Raw genomic sequence first — 20,184 nt, forward strand, 5'->3', positions numbered from 1 at the left:
CTTCAGTATGGCACAGTTAATGTTTAATCTCATGAGTTCACAAGAGAAAAAACTCCAAAGAAATAGAAATGAGTTATCCAAAGTGAGTCTATTCAGGGATTTACAAGCTCACACTTGACCTATCCAGAACCCATGCTGGCCATGAGTAGGCTCGTGGTTGGGGGAAGGCCGGTTGAGGAGCATCTGTTGATGTGTGATCAGGAGTTGTCTGTTGTGGTGAATCCTAGTTGTTATTTTGAAGTTTTAGGGACAGTTTCCACACCCTGAAAACAGCGTGGTGTAGTAGAGCCTGAAGACCTAGTTCCGGTTGTCCCATGTTCAAGGTAACTCTGTGACCTTGGATTTGTCACTTATCTTCTGCTACCATCAGTTTTCCCATTTGAAAGTGGAAATTATAACTTGCCCTGCTTCATCATAGGGTTTTTGTGAAGATCAAAAGGGCTAGTATAAGTGTGAGACATTGGTTGTAAAGTGCTGTACAAGTACATGATGGGATTACTCAGCTGGGGAAATAACATTTGTATTATCATGTACTCATGGCCAAGAAGGCCACGATTCACCTGTCAGTCCCCAATGCACACCAGGGCTGTCCAGCAGGGGATACTAGCTTTGGTAGACACTGGCTTTTGGGACTTACCAGGTGGACTTTATTGAAAGAATTATGTTTTAGCCATTGAGGAACTCCAAGCAGGATTGAAAATCTAGTTCCTAGAATTCCAATCGTTTTAAAAAATCGACTTCTTAAGAATGATTAAGAATGTCAATGAATTGGACACATTTTAATTTTCTAATTTTTTTTTGAAGCTACTACAGCTTAGGTTCCCAGGTACAAAAAACTAGAAGGAATAAAAATGTCTAACGTAGTATTTCATACAGGAGAAGAGCAAGGACACCCTTCTACCCAACCCTGTCGCCATCTTCTTTTCTCGGAAGCAAAGTTGTATAATCTGAAAAACCTGACATTCCATATTGAGGGTTTATTGTAAGGTAGTAAAACCAGATTTTATATCTCGTTTATTCCTACAACTTCTGATGTGCTTCCAAAAATGGTATTAAGGCAGCAGCTGAGGAAATTTTATGAGATAATGAAGCAGAACAGTTACTGAAAGCCATCTGCTCAGTTGTTTACAAACTTGCTTCAATACTTCAGAGGCAATGGTAGGGTACGTGTCTAAACTTCACAAGCTGCACTAGGTAGAACTAAATGAAGTGCGCCTGGGCTGGGCTGAGCTTGGGCCCTCTCTGTGCAGTGTGAGCGGTTGCCAGGCAGGCCTGTTGGAAGCCAGCAGAAAGCACCACACAGAGGTGATTATGTGCCACCATCTGTCACGCTTCAAGCCTACCATACAGCATGGCTAATCAGCCTTGGCAGGATGATGGATGAACAGCAGCAGCTGCCAAAAGCCACTGTTGGCAAACAGTCCTGAAGTTAAGAACTTTTTCCCCCCTCTGTCTTCCTCTCCAGGGTCCTGCTGCGTGTCCGCATGCTGTACTACCTAAGACAAGAAGTGATAGGAGACCAGGCAGATAAGATCTTAGAGGGTGCTGACTCAAGGTTAGTGCGAGCTCACGTTTGTACTCAACCTCAGTGAGATAATCTGGGTAGCCGGAAAACATCATGGATTGTGTTTCAGAACCTTCATAAACCACTAGTAACCCATCTCCTTTTTTGCATCTTGAATGCGGTATTTGTCCTTCCTGCTTGGGGATATGACGAGAATCAGGAAAAGGCTGTGTGTATTTATGTTTGTAGTGTAAAGAGGTGCGAACTAAAGCACTGGTGTTCTGAGATGACCCTTAAAATGGGATACCATGTGATAAAGTTCATTTCTGGTCATAGCAGAGGGCTACTGACTCATGCCCTTTCTTTTTACCTTTGCTGATACCTCCCCACCATGCTCAGATGTTTATTGTGGGAGGGAGGGCACGTGAGCCATGTATCACATTCATTACTTGGAATTCTTTTTTAATACTAATATTTCTTATAAATGTTGTCTTTCAGTGAAGCCGATGTGTGGATCCCTGAACCTTTCCATGCTGAAGTTCCTGCAGATTGGTGGGATAAGGACGCAGACAAATCCCTCTTAATTGGAGTGTTCAAACATGGTAAGTGACGTTTCTGTTTGAATACATCTCGACTGTATGGCTTGGTCTTTATTTAGAACTCTTTACATACTCTTTTCCAAAGTCATAATATTAATGAGGATAGTTCCAAAGGACTCTTGGCGTCTACCATTTTTCTGTACTAAAAATCTAATATGAACTGTAAATATCAGATGCTGTTTTTGAATGTTTGTTGAGCATTTGAGAAGAAAACATTTCTTTCTTGGCTGTAAATAAAACCCAAACCATATTTGTTTTAATAATAGCCAAGTTGTACTATAGCTCTCCCTAAACTTTGCTTCCAGCATGGCTTCCCTTGCTAACTCTGCCAACCAGTGTCAAAGTGGACGGTGGGCTTAACCTCTGCTATTAATCTGTACAAGTGCCTCCTGGGCTTTGTTCCAAGCAATATTTCACAAATGTCAGTGCTGAGAACTCGTGGCTCCCCTGAGTGGGATGCAGCCTTGTTAACTTTGAAAGGCTGGGGATGCAGAACTGGCATGATATATACAGTGAGCGATTCCTGATTATAATCCCAATTCTCTGGAGGTCGTGGAGGTATTCTCAGCAGCCCAGCCTGACTAAAGGGGAGAATGATGGCTTATAAAACCTTTCATGATTACAGTTTGGCTTGCGGCTCTACAGCAGTTAGGAGCGGTGTGTTGTAGTACACATCCTAATTGAATTGTGCTGTTCTGCCTATGTACTGCAGCCGCGTTTTGTGAGCTCAGCCTCAAAATCATTTTCCCGCAGTGCACTGTTGGGATCTGCCATTTTCCATCTAGTCAACTTGGGCAGTCAAAAAGCAAATTGCAGTTTGAAAACCATAGAGGGAACAGTGTCATCTTACTGACATGCATCATCCTAAACCTAATAAGACAGGTTCGCTGGCCTTACGTATATGGGGAATTTTCAGCCAGCCATGCGAGTTCCTGCAGGACTGATGCTATTCACAGGGTGGATGGGGGTGGACTCAGCGCACCCCTGCAGAGGTCATAAAGGAACATTGCGAAGCCTTCTAAATGTCAAGCAAAATTAGATCTGGGGGAAAATAGGTTCAGAAATCCTCCCAGGCATCTTGCAGTTATTCTGAACCTGTTTTTCTATTAGTGTTTGTGGTAATTCTGATAATATCCCTGAGGTGTAACTTGGCCCCCAGTACCTTCCCTAGAAGGAGCATTCCATAGAATCCTCTACTAAAACAAGGTCCACTTGGATTCAACATAGATGCTAACCTTGACTGAGAAACAAACTTGTGTTGTGGCAGTGCTGTGATTTTGCCAGTGATGGGGCCTGTCTTTGTTTCTGTGTGTTTTCTGTGTACGGATGGGCACGGCACAGGCTATGAGAAGTACAACTCCATGCGAGCTGACCCCGCACTGTGCTTTCTGGAACGAGTTGGTATGCCTGATGCCAAGGCCATAGCTGCCGAGCAAAGAGGAACAGACATGCTAGCAGATGGTGGTGACGGGTAAGAAGGACATTTTAAAATTTGAATAAACTTTATGTCAGTTTCACATCTATTGGCAGGGTTCAGTTCTTACCCTGCACTACACACTGTATTGTGTCAGATTTGAAGTTCAAGTGCTGTTTACCAGTCTACTCTATTTGTGTGTCGTAATGACGGCTTAAACAATATACATTATCTTGATAATCTGAAACTTGTTTTTCTTTTCCAAATGTCATTTCCCCCAACCTCCCCAGACCCCCTCCACCACCCTGCCATGGCTGCATGTTTTAAATACTGATAGAGTTGCTTTTGATGTCAAACCCATAATTAAAAGTAGCACTGGATATATTGTTACTCTTTCCTACCCACCCCCCTTCTCTCTCTTGCTTATCAGTATGATTCAAACAATTTTTGTGTTTGTTTTACATAGGGGAGAATTTGATAGAGAAGATGAAGACCCAGAATATAAACCAACCAGAACACCATTCAAAGATGAAATAGATGTATGAACTTGAGTATATTGGCTTTTATAGCTCCATTAAATATTATATGCCCATATAAGACTTGTTAAACTTTATAGATAATGACCTTTTCTTTAAAAGACAAAGAAAAATGAGACCCCAAATTAAAGTCATTCTGTTTCTTTGCTTTCAAGGAATTTGCAAATTCTCCTCCAGAGGATAAGGAAGAATCCATGGAAATACATGCCACAGGTAAGGCCCTAGAAAAGCTCGTGCAGCTGAGCAGTCATTGTTCACGTGGTAGGGACTGTCCTGCTTCACAATGGCAGTGTCTTAACACCTTATTTCTTCTACACTGACCTGGTTTGTGAATCATTTTAATTCTTGTTAATAGTTGTGTTTTCATTACATTGAATTTTTTAGCTAGGATAACTGTTTCTTTGATGATAATTAGCTGATTTATATTTTACACTAATTAGTGAAAAATTTTAAGTATCTAAACTATAACTCTTGGGAATAGAGCATTTGCTCTGTATTTACCTAAAATATTTTCAGTTTATTTAGAATATTGACCTTTTACCGAATAAAATCATTACACAACAATTATGCAGTTATTTTTTATACTCAAGATGATTATTGCACATACATTAGAGGAGAGTACCTTAGAAGGAAGTTTATGCTGTAAAGTGTGTTTATGTAGGACTAATAATGTTCTCACCCCCTCTAAGGAATTAAAGAAACAAGTGTATACGTTCCAAGCCAATGTTATTACTTATTTATATTTTAAAAATGAGGGCACTGAGATGCCCTTACCCACACTGTCATTTGAATCTTAACGAGTCATCCTGTTTTGTTGGAATACTCTGTGTGTTGCAAGATTTCAGCTATACATTTCAAAATGTTTTTCCACTTCCCCAGGCAAGCACAGTGAGAGTAATGCTGAGTTAGGCCAACTTTACTGGCCTAACACTTCAACCCTGACTACACGTCTGCGCCGGCTCATTACTGCCTATCAGCGCAGCTATAAAAGGCAACAGATGAGGCAAGAGGCCCTAATGAAGACTGACCGGCGCAGACGGCGGCCTCGAGAGGAAGTGAGAGCTCTGGAAGCGGAAAGGGAAGCTATTATATCTGAGAAGCGGCAAAAGTGAGTTTCTTCAGGGTTTCGCTCAGCTCCTGGTACATTCCCTTCTGCCCTGCTCCTGTAGACCCAACAGGAGATAGAACTCATATCAAAGAGTGACCGCCAAAGAAAGGCTCACTCCAGCAAAGCAGTCTGTCTCCCCACCCCCAAATAACCACCATGTATAAAGTCTGGGAGAAAGAGGAAAAGAAACAGTAAACATTAAGTCTTTTCCTGAAGTGTGATACAAGCTAATATAATCTTTCTAACAGGTGGACAAGAAGAGAAGAGGCTGATTTTTACCGTGTGGTATCTACCTTTGGGGTTATTTTTGACCCTGTGAAACAGCAGTTTGACTGGAACCAATTTCGAGCCTTTGCCAGGCTTGACAAAAAGTCTGATGAAAGTTTGGAGAAATACTTCAGTTGTTTTGTGGCCATGTGTAGGCGAGTATGTCGAATGCCTGTCAAGCCAGATGATGGTAGGTACATTTAGCAACAAAGCGCTCTATGTGAAAAGACCAGTAAAGTGAAAATAAGAAAGTGTACAATGTAGAGTGCCCTTGAGTTCTTCCCAAGTAAATATGAGCCCTTCTGTGTTACAGAACCGCCAGACCTCTCCTCCATAATTGAGCCGATCACAGAGGAGCGAGCCTCTCGAACTCTGTACCGCATTGAGCTACTACGGAAGATCCGCGAGCAGGTTCTCCATCACCCCCAGCTGGGAGAGAGGCTTAAGCTCTGCCAGCCAAGCTTGGATCTGCCAGAGTGGTGGGAGTGTGGACGGCATGACCGAGACTTGCTGGTTGGTGCTGCTAAACATGGGGTCAGTCGGACGGATTATCACATCCTCAATGACCCTGAGTTATCCTTCTTGGATGCACATAAAAACTTTGCTCAAAACAGAGGAGCAGGTAATACATCTTCCTTGAACCCACTGGCAGTTGGATTTGGCCAGACTCCTCCAGTCGTGTCATCTGCTCACATTCAAGATGAGAAGGTACTGGAACAAACGGAAGGCAAAGTGGAGGAGTCTGAAAACTCAACTGCCAAGGAGAAAGGTGAGGGCAAAGAAGAGGAAGAAGAAACCGACAGCAGCGGAAAGGAGAGCAAGCAGGAATGTGAGGCGGAGGCCAGCTCTGCGAAAAATGAACTGAAAGGTGTCGAGGTCGGCGTAGACGCTGGGTCCAAATCTATCTCAGAGAAAGGTTCCGAAGAGGATGAAGAGGAAAAGCTGGAGGATGATGATAAGTCAGAAGAGTCTTCCCAGCCTGAAGGTAAGGCCTCACCACTGGCCTCTCTCCCAATCCCACAGCAGCTGGTTGTGAGATGCGTTGCTTTCTGGCAGCATGGCACCTGCTCTTTTGTTTTTCCACAAGTACTTAGTGTACGTTTTCTTCCGTGAGGGGATAATTTCAAGTTTTGTTTATACCTGTGTTTTGCCCTGGCACCTTATAGCACCTAACCATAGTATTTTGAACAACATAAACTCTTAAGAAGAGTTGCATGGACACATTAGCAACTTTTGGTTTAAGGATGGAAGTTAGCTTGTAGTGACAGTGTATTAAGAATTCTCTGTGATTTTAATTTAGACAAATGTGAGGGAAGGTGGTCATTCACTGAGTAAATATTGTTAATCATTTTGAAACAATTGGTGCTTATTTATGTTTTGATTCAGAAGTAAAGAGTAGGAATAGAATCTAAAAATTACCAATTTTTTAAGTCGCAGTAAGGTTGCTGAAACTGGCCCGAAGTAAAAATAAAGCACATACTGTGCTGTAGCTGGAACCTTCAGCTTTTGCCAGAAGGTCAGCCCTTTTTTCTGTGAGGAAGAAAATAGGCTCTTGAGTCAATCACTTGTTTGGCTGTCATCCTCCTGTAAGGTTTACTTGCACAGTGCTAGGTGGCTAGTGACTAACCTCTCTCAGCCTCTTGTCATCATCTGCAAGATGGAAATAACACCATCTATGTGAAATGGCTGTTACAAGCTTTAGACAACAATGCCTAATACCATTCTAGCCATGTAGTAGGTACTCAATAAAATGGAGCTGATTAGTATTCACATTTTTAATCGTGTCCTTTCTAAACTTCAGTTTCCCTGATACTGTGGTTGTGAGTAATGCACATTAACTCATTTCTCAGCAGGAGCTGTCTCTAGAGGGAAGAATTTTGATGAAGAAAGCAATGCTTCCATGAGCACTGCTAGAGATGAAACCCGAGATGGATTCTACATGGAGGACGGAGATCCTTCAGTAGCTCAGCTCCTTCATGAAAGAACATTTGCCTTCTCATTTTGGCCTAAGGTTGGCAGGTTTTTGTTGCTGTTGTTGTTTTGCTGACCAAAAGGGATTAGGGTAGAGGAAATCTTTCTAACTTGATTTTTCAAATAATTTTAAGGTAAACTTTTGACACAGTATATGAAGACTATAGATTTTTCTTACGCTTTTAAAGAATGATCTGAAAAAGCCCAAAGAAAAAAATTGTAGAACACTTTTCTAATAGGATGGGAAATGTGATGTGAAAGAAAGATAATAAGAAATAGAAGTGTTTATATGGATGGATCTTCGGCTCCATGTGGCTTTTAGGTTACTTACCCCTGTTTAGTATAATCTATGGATTATCACTGTGTTTTAAAAATTTTTTATGTGAAATAAAGCCTTCAGATTTAAGACAACTTTATATTTTTGGAAACCTACCAGCTTCTTGACTTGGAAGAGGGTATACTGTTGATCCATTTGCTCTTAACACATTATGAGATAATTCCAAATGTAGTTATCTGTAACCAAAAGCAAAATGGAAATTACTTTTTTGGCTAAATAGTATAATTTTATAATAATTCCCTGTATAATTTAGGTCTGTTTTTCGGGGTGAGGAAATAATCATCCTAATCACCATAACAGGGCTGTCTGGTTTAAAACAACACAAAAAATGAACTTCAGTCAGCCTACCCCCAGGCTGGTCTTTCCCAGTGTTATTGTTGTTTAAGAAAGAAGGTGAAAATTTTGACCAAAGAATGTACTGTCAAAGATACTTTCTTTCCTCTGTCTGTCCCTTTAGTTGCCCTGTTATGCTAACCTCCTTTATTGAGTATAGGAGGGAGTTTCCCAGATCAGTCAAAGGTTATAGTAGCAGGCACTTTTAATTTAGGGAAACTCAGTCTAAAGCTGTAATTAGAAATTTTTAGTGTACACGCTTCAATGAAATTTGAAGTGATAATAGGTAGGGAATGCAAATTGACATTCATTAGGTGTTCCTAGGTTGGTGCCCATTTCATAATGCTGAACTTTATTAATAGTGACGCTAATGATGTCCCACTTCCTGGGACTGCAATCCAGCCTGTAGATCTGAAGGGCCTGGGCGGCAAGATGCTAATGCAGGGTTTCCATTGTCATCCACTGACGTCCACCAGCAGAGGTCTGTGGAGCTTGTACAAGAGTTACTTTTTAAATATGAAGATATTTTGAAGGTGGTGATTATTTAGTACATTTTTCTGTTTTACGAAGTTCAGTGTTTGTAATTTAAAAATAGCATGTTTTCTGTGTTGAAGCCACCTAGGACCTTCTGCCAGAGCAATGCCATTATAGGAGATTTTGTTTATTTACTTTCTTACTTGGTTTCTTGCCTTTTGTTTTCTTTTACTCTTTGTCCTCCAGTTGACTTCTAAACATTTTATGCTCTTTTGCATCTTGATGGATGTATTTATCTAGTAATTTTAACCAGGGCTTTGTTAAAATTTCTTGTGACTTTTCTTCTCCCTGCAGGATAGAGTAATGATAAACCGATTAGACAACATCTGTGAAGCAGTGTTGAAAGGCAAATGGCCAGTAAATAGGCGCCAGATGTTTGATTTCCAAGGCCTCATCCCAGGTTACACACCCACCACAGTGGACAGCCCCTTGCAGAAGAGGAGCTTTGCTGAGCTCTCCATGGTCGGCCAAGCCAGCATTAGTGGGAGTGAGGACCTCACTACTTCTCCTCAGTTATCAAAAGTAAGTTAGAGTGGCTTGTTTCTGCAGCTTAAAAGGGAGCCCTCTAAGCCTTAACTGAGTTTAGGAGCTTATATTTCACTGGTCCTGCTTAGAAATAAGATAGCTGCTGTTTTCTCAGCTCTGTGCACCAGTCATGAATGCTTAATTCCTTAAGCTTCTTGTTCCTTATTTCTAAAACCAGCCCATATAGCCGATACAATTCTGGCTCACTGCAACCCTACTCTGTTGGAATTTTTCAATAGGAAGATGCCCTCAACCTCTCTGTCCCTCGCCAGCGGAGGAGGAGGAGGAGAAAAATCGAAATTGAGGCCGAAAGAGCTGCCAAGAGGCGAAATCTCATGGAGATGGTTGCCCAGCTTCGAGAGTCTCAGGTGGTCTCAGAAAATGGACAAGAAAAAGTTGTAGATTTATCGAAGGCCTCAAGAGAGGCAACAAGCTCTACCTCAAATTTTTCATCTCTTTCTTCAAAGTTTATCTTGCCTAATGTCTCGACACCAGTGTCTGATGCCTTTAAGACTCAAATGGAACTGCTCCAAGCAGGCCTTTCACGCACACCCACAAGGCATCTCCTTAATGGCTCCCTAGTGGATGGAGAGCCTCCCATGAAGAGGAGGCGGGGAAGGAGGAAAAATGTGGAGGGCCTTGATCTGCTTTTCATGAGCCACAAACGGACGTCATTGAGTGCAGTAAGTTGGGGAGTTCACCTGCATGGCGATTGCACATGTTGACAGCTGAGGGTCCCGCGATGCTCACGCTGCTGGGCTGTGTTTATCTCAGCAGCATGGTATGAAAGCCACCTTCCTCCACTAAAGAAATAGTTTTACAGTGAACAGTCATGATTCTGATCATTGATACAGATCACTTGGCCTGAACGAAGTGTAGCTTGAGGATGTACTCTTCCCATGTTCTGATGTGTTGATTGCTCTTAGAAGAACAGCCCAACCCAGAAACATGTTCTTCTGAGCCTAGAATTGTTATCTCTGAATTCCTAAGGTGAAACAAGTTGCTCTTCAAGCTGTTGCTATGTTTTAGGCCTGGCATTTATTAGAATTAGTATAAATGTTTTGTTTTGGACCTAAGATTTGTGTTAACATAAAAAGCTGGTGACTGCAAATTCTCCTACCTCCGTAAGTATTTTAAAAATCTGAGCTGCACCTTTGCTAGAATAGGTTTGAATAGAATGTATGAACCAATGGATTTTGACTTTCCCTTTCTCAATTCAGAGGAAATAAACGAATGCAGTATAATCAAAATGATTTTCTTTCTTAATCTGCTTCAACTACATCTCACCCAAAAATGTGGTGCCTGACTCACTGATGACCAGAATTTTATCCCAAAGAGCACAGTTACATGTGTTTTTTTAAAAACTGGTTTAGCACTATTTATCTTGAACCTATTGACTAGAAGCCCCAGTCACCATAGTGGCTGGAGCTCCTTGTCTGTATTGTGAAGAGTGGGTGCTCTGGGAAGCCTTCCAGGTACTGGGCCATCCTGGGCCCTTCCTCAAGCAGTGGGACACAGTTTGGGATACTGAAATTTGAGATTGAGGGAAGACAGTTATCTGTTTCAGCATGTTTTTTCTTACTCCATCCCTATTATTTGCCCATTTTCTATTTCTTGAACCCAGAGAAAGCTTAATAAGAAGGCAGGATAAGACGTGGTTGAGTTGAAGTTCAGAAACGAAAAATAACATTCACTGAAATTTGTTTGCCCTCTGGTGGAGTCTTAATTAAAACAGAAGCATTCAGAGTAAATTTTCAAAATTGGACCGGGCACGGTGGCTCACGCCTGTAATCCCAGCACTCTGGGAGGCCGAGGCAGGTAGATCACTTGAGGTCAGGAGTTCAAGACCAGCCTGGCAAAAATGGCAAAACCTTGCCTCTACTCAAATTATAAAAATTAGCCTGGCCTGGTGGCATGTGCCTGTGATCCCAGCTACTCAGGATGCTGAGGCAGGAGAATTGCTTGAAACCGGGAGGTGGAGGTTGCAGTGAGCCGAGATCGCACCACTGTACTCCAGCCTGGGCGACAGAGCGAGACTCCGTCTCAAAAAAATAAAAAAAATTTTTTTAAAAAAATTGATTACCAGTGCACCAGTCATCAGAATGGTCACATTTGTTGATGGTATGATTGTTTTTGGAATCCTGTAAAGTATAGTTTGTAATGGACTAGCTGTGACTTACATGTGTTCTGTAAGTTAAAACACCATTTCTAGGGGTATGGCCCTGAAACGGAGTTGTAGCACTAGTGATTAGCCTTTCTGTTTGAAACTACTTCTTTGATAGATTTTGTTGACTGATAAATTCTTTCTCCATAAACTTTAACAAATTAGGAAGTTTCTGCAGCTGACACTTCCTTTTGTTTATTATCATGTTCAATATTTGTAGGGTTTTTTGTGTTTTGAAACAGGGTTTGTTTTTGAGACAGGGTCTCACTCTGTCGCCCGGGCTGGAGCACAGTGACACAATCTTGGCTCACTGCAGCCTCCACCTCCCGGGCTCAAGTGATTCTCTCACCTCAGCCTCCCGAGTAGATGGAACTACAGGCAATGTGCCACCATACTTGGCTAATTGTTTCATATTTTTGGTGGGGACAGGGTTTCACCATGTTGCCCAGGCTGGTCTCGAACTTCTGGGCTCAAGTAATCCACCCACCCCAGCCGCCTGAAGTACTGGGATTACAGGCAATTATGTTCAATATTTGGATCATGACACAGCTTTATCTCTGGACCAGGTGTTAGGAATTAATGCAACCCAGGTGCTTTCTTCTACACACCCTATTTTAAATGTGAGACTGATTTTATTCATTTCACTATTTTAAGTCGTTGTTAAGAATTTGTTGATATTTTTCTGAAGCCACATTTAGAAAGCCTGAGAAAATTCCTAATTGAAGTTAGAGAATGTGTTTTTAAAACTTTTTTTTTTTAACTGTCACATTTTGAAATGTAGGGATTCCTCATTTGGTGTTGTCGGGGGTGATGTGCATGCACATAAAATACAAGGAAAGCACTGATCGATCTGTAAATAAACCGAGTAGGAAAGAGATGTAAAGGCCAGCAGTGTTACCTGGATGAAAGAGGACAGATCCTAGAATTTAGTATTTTGTCAGCACTCTAACTGTGCTGCCATGAAAAAGAATGCATTCAGCAACAGTGGACAAGCTGGCACTATTCCCTGTGCCGGCACTGAGAGTCAAAAAACACAGTCCTGACAAGTGCTTGCACTGGAGAATGCAGTGTTTAGGAAGGGGTAAACAGATAAATAAATAATAATGTGTCCTGGTTGTGCACGTGTGCCATGGCCAAGACATGTCTAGGGTACTTTATGAGCCCACAGGAGGCCTGGGAGTGGAGGGAAGAGGATATGGGGAGAAACAGATGAAAAAGTTTCCCTATGGATGGCTGTACTTCAGTTAAGTTTTGAAGATCATGTAGGAGTTGGTCATTTTCAAAGGGTTGGCAGAGAACATGTGTAAGAGTAGAGAGTCTCTTGGGTCTGACGAACTGAGGAATTTGCTGAGGAAGTGAGCTTCAGCAGAGATGAGCTTGGAGAGAAAGCAGGATGCAAATCATGGAGGGCCTTCATGCCATTCGGAAGAACTTGGATTTTGTCCTGGAGGTAATAGGGATGCAGTTATTGAAAAAAATAGGAGAGTGATGTGACATAATTTTTTGAACTGGGAAAAGCTGAATTTTAGAAAACTGACTCCAGCGTTGTGGTGTGGAGGTTGGATTGAAGATAGGTGGGGTTAGAATCAGGGAGACCATTTAGGAATATTGCAATAACCTGGGTGGGAAGTGATGCAAGCCTGGGCCATGGTAGAGCTGTGGGGAAGGAGAAATGGGTGTCTGGAGGTTGAAATAACTGTAGACTTCAGTTAGCGTTGTTCTTTCCGATGTTGCCACACATACCTGAGACAAAATGTCCCACTACCAGCAAAATTATACTGTGCACAGTGTGCCAATAAGTTGCATGTAAACTGGCTTTTAGAAATTTCTTTAGTATAAATTATCTTTAATTTATTTTGTTAATTAATATCTAAAAATTATTAAATAATATCTTTATTTTGATAAATTTATCTTTAATTTAATTTAATTTGGGGATCTCCAAGAGAGATTGAGAGGCCACCCTTCATGCACATCAGCTCAGACTATGCTCCCCATATTGTATTCCCAGTGGCTGGCTTAGGGTTTCAAAGCATGGAACCTTAGTGGACTATACAATTTTTACCTTCTTACTAGTTCTACAGTGTGAAGAATGATATAAAAGTTTTGTTTTCTAACTTTTTTTTTTTTTCTTTGAGACTAAGTCTCACTCTATCGCCTAGGCTGGGGTGCAGTGGCGCAATCTCTGCTCACTGCAACCTCTGCCTCCTGAGTTCAAGTGATTCTCCTGCCCCAGCCTCCCAGGTAACTGGGATTACAGGCAAGCACCACCATGCCTGGCTATTTTTTGTATTTTTTATAACTCCTGACCTCAGGTGATCCATCCACCTTGGTCTCCCAGAGTGCTGGGATTACAGGCATGAGCCACCGCACCCAGCCTCTTTTTCTAACTTTTAATAGCTGTTCCCAAACTGACATTGTTTCTAGTAACTATTTTCCCTTTTTGATCAAAGATTCATTCTAGGATAGCGTTTTCTTGAAATAGGACATTGTCAGAGGCTCTCTCTTTGTGTGAGAATTCATACCATTGTGAACTTCCTGCAGGAGGATGCTGAGGTGACCAAAGCTTTTGAAGAAGATATAGAGACCCCACCAACAAGAAACATTCCTTCTCCCGGACAGCTGGACCCAGACACACGGATCCCTGTTATCAATCTCGAAGATGGGACTAGGCTGGTGGGGGAAGATGCTCCTAAAAATAAGGATTTAGTTGAATGGCTGAAGCTGCACCCTACTTACACTGTTGATATGCCAAGTTATGTACCAGTGAGTATTGCAGAGTTTAGAGTTGGAAGGAATATTGCAGGCCGGTCCACTTCATTCCCTTACAACATAGAAATCCCTGACAGCTGGTCCCTCTGCCTTTTCCTTGAATGTTTCCTGGTCTCAAACATTTCTCAGGTCTTTGTTGTTGAGTCTTCTTCATTTCAGATACTAGCTTTAGGTTTGTCTTACTGAAGGCAGCCTTATGGTTATTTGAAGATGTGCATTATGCATTTCCTTACTGTTTGCTTCTCCCATCAAACTCGTGTGACTTCTTCAGTTATTCTTTCCATGGCATTGTTTCCAGGTGGTCTTAGTATTGCGGTAACACTCTTGAATGCACTTTCTCTAGTCTCCAGACAAGGCTCCGCCATCCCGGAGTGCTATGAAGCCATTACTTCCAGAGATTTGACCAGTTAGTGCAGCCCAAGATTGTATTAGCTGCTTTTACGGCAACTAATGCTGGTGCCTTATGTTAAACATTAGACAGTTCATATCTCCAAATGGTTTGTCATACAAACTGTTTGCTAGCTAACAATGCAAGTCTTTTGCTTTCCATATTTATGTGATTGATTTTTTAAAACTTAAATGTAGGGTTTTACATTTTGTTTTGTTGTTTTATTTTGTTTGTTCAGCCTAGTGTTCTTGCCACTCAGAATGTACCCCCACCCCTTCACAAGATCTGTCTATTTGTTGATGAGTTCCCATTACAGACAGTCTCATGTTGTTGATGGGGTATCATCTCTTGTGTTCATTCAAGCCACTAACTAGAAATTAGTAAAAGTACTATAGAAAGCCTCCTTTAAAAATATCACAACTTGGTTAAACATTTAAAGAAAAACTTTAAGTGAGGTTATTGATAGACAAAAGGAAAAGCCAGCACTTACATGTTCCTTAATGGACAGGGGTGAAGAAGGAGTTTTTTCTTTCAAAGAGAAGAATATGGTTTCTAATATTAATAATTAAAAATGATTCTTGAAACTTCCATAATAATTGAAGATGATCTGACGGTTTTCTTTGGCATTTGTATAGAGAAGACTAAGTACTAAATACCAGTTTTACTAAATATGTTTTTTCTTTTGCAGAAGAATGCAGATGTGCTATTTTCCTCATTTCAGAAACCGAAACAGAAACGACATAGATGTCGAAACCCTAATAAATTGGATATAAACACTTTGACAGGAGAAGAAAGGGTGCCTGTTGTCAATAAACGAAATGGGAAGAAGGTAAACGCTGGGAAAGGGAACTGATCACTATGCGATTTCTTAGCCCAGAAAGAAGTGTTTTATCCTGCCCTCTTCTATAAGGGAAAAGAATCCTGTCTGCCCGATTGTGTGTGTGTGTGTGTGTGTGTGTGTGTGTGTGTGTGTATGTATTATAGAAGGGGTAGGGAGTAGATTAACAGAGAGGGGAGGGAAGACTGTGTTTTTAATCATTTGTCAAATGCCTCTACCCAGATGGGTGGAGCTATGGCACCTCCGATGAAGGATCTACCCAGGTGGCTGGAAGAAAATCCTGAATTTGCAGTTGCTCCAGACTGGACTGATATAGTTAAGCAATCTGTAAGTACAAACTGCATTTCTGTCAAGAAAGGTAGCTATACAAAAGTGTTTTCCCGAGTCTTTCTTGTTTTCTGTTGGCCATTAATTATTCAGTTGTAACTTACTCTTAGCTTAAAAGAATTGACATAATACATCATTTTCATACATCATTTCATACATCATTAATACATCATTTCTTACATCAATACATCATTAATCCAAAGTGAATTCATTTGTCAGCTCCAATTTAAAAGGTTTGTATGGAAACATACATTCACAGTCTTGGAGGTAGACTTCTCCAGGGGGAACTGCCTCAGGTAAGTCTACTTAATGGCTCACCTGTGGAATGGGATGTATGGTGGTTGAGATCATTAAGATTAACTGTGATTTCTGATTTAAGAAAAACAACAAAAAAATACAACAGTTCTACCTAAAAGATTTGTTATTACCAGCTTTTTAAAAGTTCATTCATGACATGCTGATTATTTGTTTTAATTATACATTAAAACTGACTTTTCTTTCAGTGTAACGTTCTGTCGATCTTAACACACGTGTGAGTTTGTGAACTGACACCGTAGTCAGAATAGGGTTCCATCCCCCCACTCCCTCGAGTTCCCTCATACTGTCCTTTCCCCTACCCCAGCCCCTGGCTGCCACTGACCTGTTCTCCATCCCTGTCTTTTTGAGAATGTCATAAAACGTAAGCATGAAGGACATAAGTTTGGAAGAACTGAGCAATTTCTTTTGCTTATCATATGGAAGGTCATCAATGGTCACATGTGTCACAGTTCGCTCCTCTCTGTTGCCGAGTAGCTCTCTCCATTGCATAGATGTGACACTGCACAGCTTAGCCCTCACATGCTGAAGGACATCTGGGTTATTTCCTGATTTTTGAAACTATGACTAGAGCTGCTATAAGCAATTGTGTACAGGTTTTGGTGTGAACGTAAGTTTTCATTTTTCTAGGGTAGATAATAAAATATAATTACATTTTCCATATTTCAAAAATACTTTTTCTCTTACATAAATTTGAAATATCCAAAATAACACATTATAGAGGGGATAAAACATCCTGGGTTTATATTATGTTATAGTATTTTATAAATTTTCTCCCATACAATATCTTTTTTTGTTTGTTTTTTGAGGCAAGGTCTTTGTCACCCAGACTGGAGTGCAGTGGCAAAAATCACAGCTCACTACAGCCTCAACCTCCCAGGCTCAAGCAATCCTCCCACCTCAGCCTCCCAAGCAGCTGGGACTACGGGCACACATCACCAAGCTTGGCTAGTTTTTGTATTTTTTGTAGAGAAGGCATTTTGCCACATTGCCCAGGCTGGTCTCAAACTCACCTCAAGCAGTCTGTCTGCCATCACCTCCCAAAGTGCTGAGATTACAGGTGTGAGCCACTGCCCAGCCAAAAAATATTTTTAATTGACAGATATTTAATTGACAAAAATTAATTGATGAATCATATATATATTCAAGGTGTACAGCATGGTGTTTTTTTTCTTTTAAGAGACAGGGTCTTGCTCTGTCACCCAGGCTGGAGTGCAATGGTGTAATCATAGCTCACTTGGCAGCCTCAAACTCCTGGGCTCAAGCAGTCCTCCCATCTCAGCCTCCTGATTAGCCAAGTAGCTGAGATGACAAGCATATGCCACCACACCTGGATAATTTTTTTTTAATTTCATAGAGATAGGGTCTTGCTATGTGCCCCAGGCTGGTCTCAGACTCCTGGGCTCAAGAAATTCTCTAGTCTTGGCCTCCCAAAGTGTTGGGACTACAAGCATGAGCCACGGCACCTGGCTTCAAGTGATGATTTGATATAATTATACATTATGTACTCTCCTTTATAAAAATGTGTTATGGGTACATAGTAGGTGTATAATAGGGTACATGAGATATTTTTGTACAAGCACACAGTGCGTAATAATCACTTTGGGTAGATGAGGTATGCATCACCTCAAGCATTTACCCTTTGTATTACAAACAATGCGATTATACTCTTTTAGTTATTTTAAAACATACAATAAATTATTGTTGACTATGTAGTCAACCCTGTTGTGTTACCGAAAACTAGATCTTACTTATCCTGTCTAATTCTATTTTTGTACCCCATCATGTACTTCTGATGTATGATTTCTTGAGTTAGTTATGGATGCAGCTAACTTGACATTTACCTCACTGATGAGTAGCCTTGAGCAATTTTTCTGCAGTTCAACAAGCTAACATAATAATAAAAATAAGTTTTGCTGTCATTAAGTTTTATCATTGAGCTGTTAGAAGGGAAGAACTACTTAGGTATTTCTGTTTGGAATGGCAGGTTCACCACAGAGGCTCACATTGAGATCAAGTTGTCTTCGGCAGCCTTTATAGCCATTGTTTGCCTCCCCTCTCCTCCAGGGTTTTGTTCCCGAGTCGATGTTTGACCGCCTTCTCACTGGGCCTGTGGTGCGGGGAGAGGGAGCGAGCAGAAGAGGAAGAAGGCCCAAAAGTGAGATCGCCAGAGCAGCCGCGGCCGCTGCTGCTGTGGCCTCCACGTCAGGGATCAACCCTTTGCTGGTGAACAGCCTGTTTGCTGGAATGGACCTGACGAGCCTTCAGAATCTCCAGAATCTCCAGTCGCTCCAGCTGGCAGGCCTCATGGGCTTCCCTCCAGGACTGGCAACAGCTGCCACTGCCGGAGGCGATGCGAAGAACCCTGCTGCTGTGCTGCCCCTGATGCTGCCAGGAATGGCGGGCCTGCCCAACGTGTTTGGCTTGGGTGGGCTGTTGAATAACCCTCTGTCAGCTGCTACTGGAAACACCACTACTGCTTCTAGTCAAGGAGAACCGGAAGACAGCACTTCAAAAGGAGAGGAGAAAGGAAATGAGAATGAAGACGAGAACAAAGACTCTGAGAAAAGCACAGATGCTGTTTCGGCTGCTGACTCTGCGAATGGATCTGTTGGTGCTGCTACTGCCCCGGCCGGATTGCCCTCAAACCCACTAGCCTTCAACCCTTTCCTCCTGTCCACCATGGCCCCGGGCCTCTTCTACCCATCCATGTTTCTACCTCCAGGACTGGGGGGATTGACGCTGCCTGGGTTCCCAGCATTGGCAGGACTTCAGAATGCCGTGGGCTCGAGCGAAGAAAAGGCTGCTGCTGACAAGGCCGAGGGAGGACCCTTTAAAGATGGAGAGACCCTTGAAGGCAGCGATGCCGAGGAGAGCCTGGATAAGACTGCAGAGTCCTCCCTCTTAGAAGACGAAATAGCACAGGGTGAAGAACTAGACTCACTTGATGGGGGGGACGAAATAGAAAACAATGAAAATGATGAATAACCAGTACCAGTTCCAGTTCAAGTGTTTAAAACTTTTGACAAGTGGTAGTCCTACTGTTTACACTCACAGTTAATGTTCATACCTAGTTTTATAAGCTGTTCTGTAACATAGTGTAGCAAAAAAGAAAAAGTTCAAGTCATGTTATACAGGTGTGTCAAAAGGTATCTTGGTCATTAAGTATTGTGCAGTGCATTATTTATTATCCCTAGGAGAGATGAAATTTGAGAGGTGATCATGTCTTTTTAAGGAAACTTACATAATGCTCTGCTTTTTTTTTCTCTTGGTACCATTGGTATTATAATAAAGAGCAATTTGTAACTGAGTGGCACTAATGGAAGAAGGTGCTGCTCAAAGGAAGTATGAAGTTATATATTTAATTTTTTAATTTTAATTTTTAATTTTTTTGCTGTGAAGGTCAAGCTGAAATTTACCATACATATCATCCTTGCTCATTTGTTTCCCTTTTTGACTGTATGGGGTTCCCACACTCGCGCATCCACACACATCCACCCACTCTGACAATCTCCACGCTAGTGTGAACGCCTCTGTCCCGAGGCGCAGCAATAATAAGGCAGCTGTTGAATGTGAAGGGTCCCTTTGGAAAACTCACCTACTGGGAGGGTTCTTGCCAGACAGAACTACAGTTCCATTGTCTTGTGGTCTTGTAATGCACTGGTAAAAACAAAATAAATAGGTGAATAAATAAAGAGTGAGAGAAGAGAGAATCAGGTACCTTTTTTAAATTAAAGGACTTTGTTACTTTAGCCACAAAGCTAAAACAGCATTACCTCAGCTCTAAACTAGCCTTGAAGTTTACAGACATGACTTTGTAAATGTATTGTTTTTCTTTGTTGTGATGTCCTTTTATTTTTTTCTTGGAAAACTGCTATCATGTAAGATAAAATGTAAATTGCTGCCAACTGTAGTAATGATGCTTTTAATAAAAGTGACCCATGATATGCAGAGATGTAATTATAGAATGTAGTATATAGGGAAACTGGTGTTCACTCTATTTTTTGTATTCGCAATAGATGCAAATACAGCATTCTGGCTTTTGTACAGTTTCTTGATATATCCTCTTATACTAGATTAGCTTTTAGTAATACACTAAACTGTCTCCAAGACTAGACAGGAAAGAAAACCTTGAATTACTCTCACATAATTCCACTCCAGATATCTCAACAGAAATGCATACAAAAAGCTCCTATTACTCCCTCAAAAGGGCATCTGAGACTGAGAATACTTAGAAATGTGTGCAGCGTGTGAT

General features: G+C 41.4%; 1 protein-coding gene across 7 annotated transcripts in view; it reads left to right on the forward strand.

Annotated features, from left to right (window-relative positions):
• The window catches only part of CHD7 (chromodomain helicase DNA binding protein 7), a 189,815-nt gene extending 169,853 nt beyond the window's left edge, over positions 1–19,962 (forward strand). For 4 of the 7 annotated variants that reach the window (XM_033203497.1, XM_033203501.1, XM_033203498.1 and 1 more), the window contains 15 exons: positions 1,466–1,555; positions 2,003–2,106; positions 3,445–3,574; positions 3,984–4,056; positions 4,209–4,266; positions 4,933–5,161; positions 5,410–5,618; positions 5,742–6,413; positions 7,279–7,439; positions 8,898–9,125; positions 9,368–9,811; positions 13,834–14,055; positions 15,138–15,278; positions 15,510–15,614; positions 17,997–19,034. In XM_033203497.1, the coding sequence (XP_033059388.1) occupies positions 1,466–1,555; positions 2,003–2,106; positions 3,445–3,574; positions 3,984–4,056; positions 4,209–4,266; positions 4,933–5,161; positions 5,410–5,618; positions 5,742–6,413; positions 7,279–7,439; positions 8,898–9,125; positions 9,368–9,811; positions 13,834–14,055; positions 15,138–15,278; positions 15,510–15,614; positions 17,997–18,917 (3,787 nt within the window). In that variant the 3' untranslated portion in view covers positions 18,918–19,034. Of the gene's footprint in view, positions 1–1,465; positions 1,556–2,002; positions 2,107–3,444; positions 3,575–3,983; positions 4,057–4,208; positions 4,267–4,932; positions 5,162–5,409; positions 5,619–5,741; positions 6,414–7,278; positions 7,440–8,897; positions 9,126–9,367; positions 9,812–13,833; positions 14,056–15,137; positions 15,279–15,509; positions 15,615–17,996 lie in introns of all 7 variants that reach the window. The other 3 variants (XM_033203496.1, XM_033203500.1, XM_033203499.1) reach the window with 3 other exon arrangements.
• The last annotated feature ends 222 nt before the right edge of the window (positions 19,963–20,184 follow it).

The sequence above is a fragment of the Trachypithecus francoisi genome, unplaced genomic scaffold, assembly GCF_009764315.1.
Source record: "Trachypithecus francoisi isolate TF-2019V2 unplaced genomic scaffold, Tfra_2.0 Lachesis_group7, whole genome shotgun sequence".
NCBI classification, from domain to species: Eukaryota; Metazoa; Chordata; class Mammalia; order Primates; family Cercopithecidae; genus Trachypithecus; species Trachypithecus francoisi.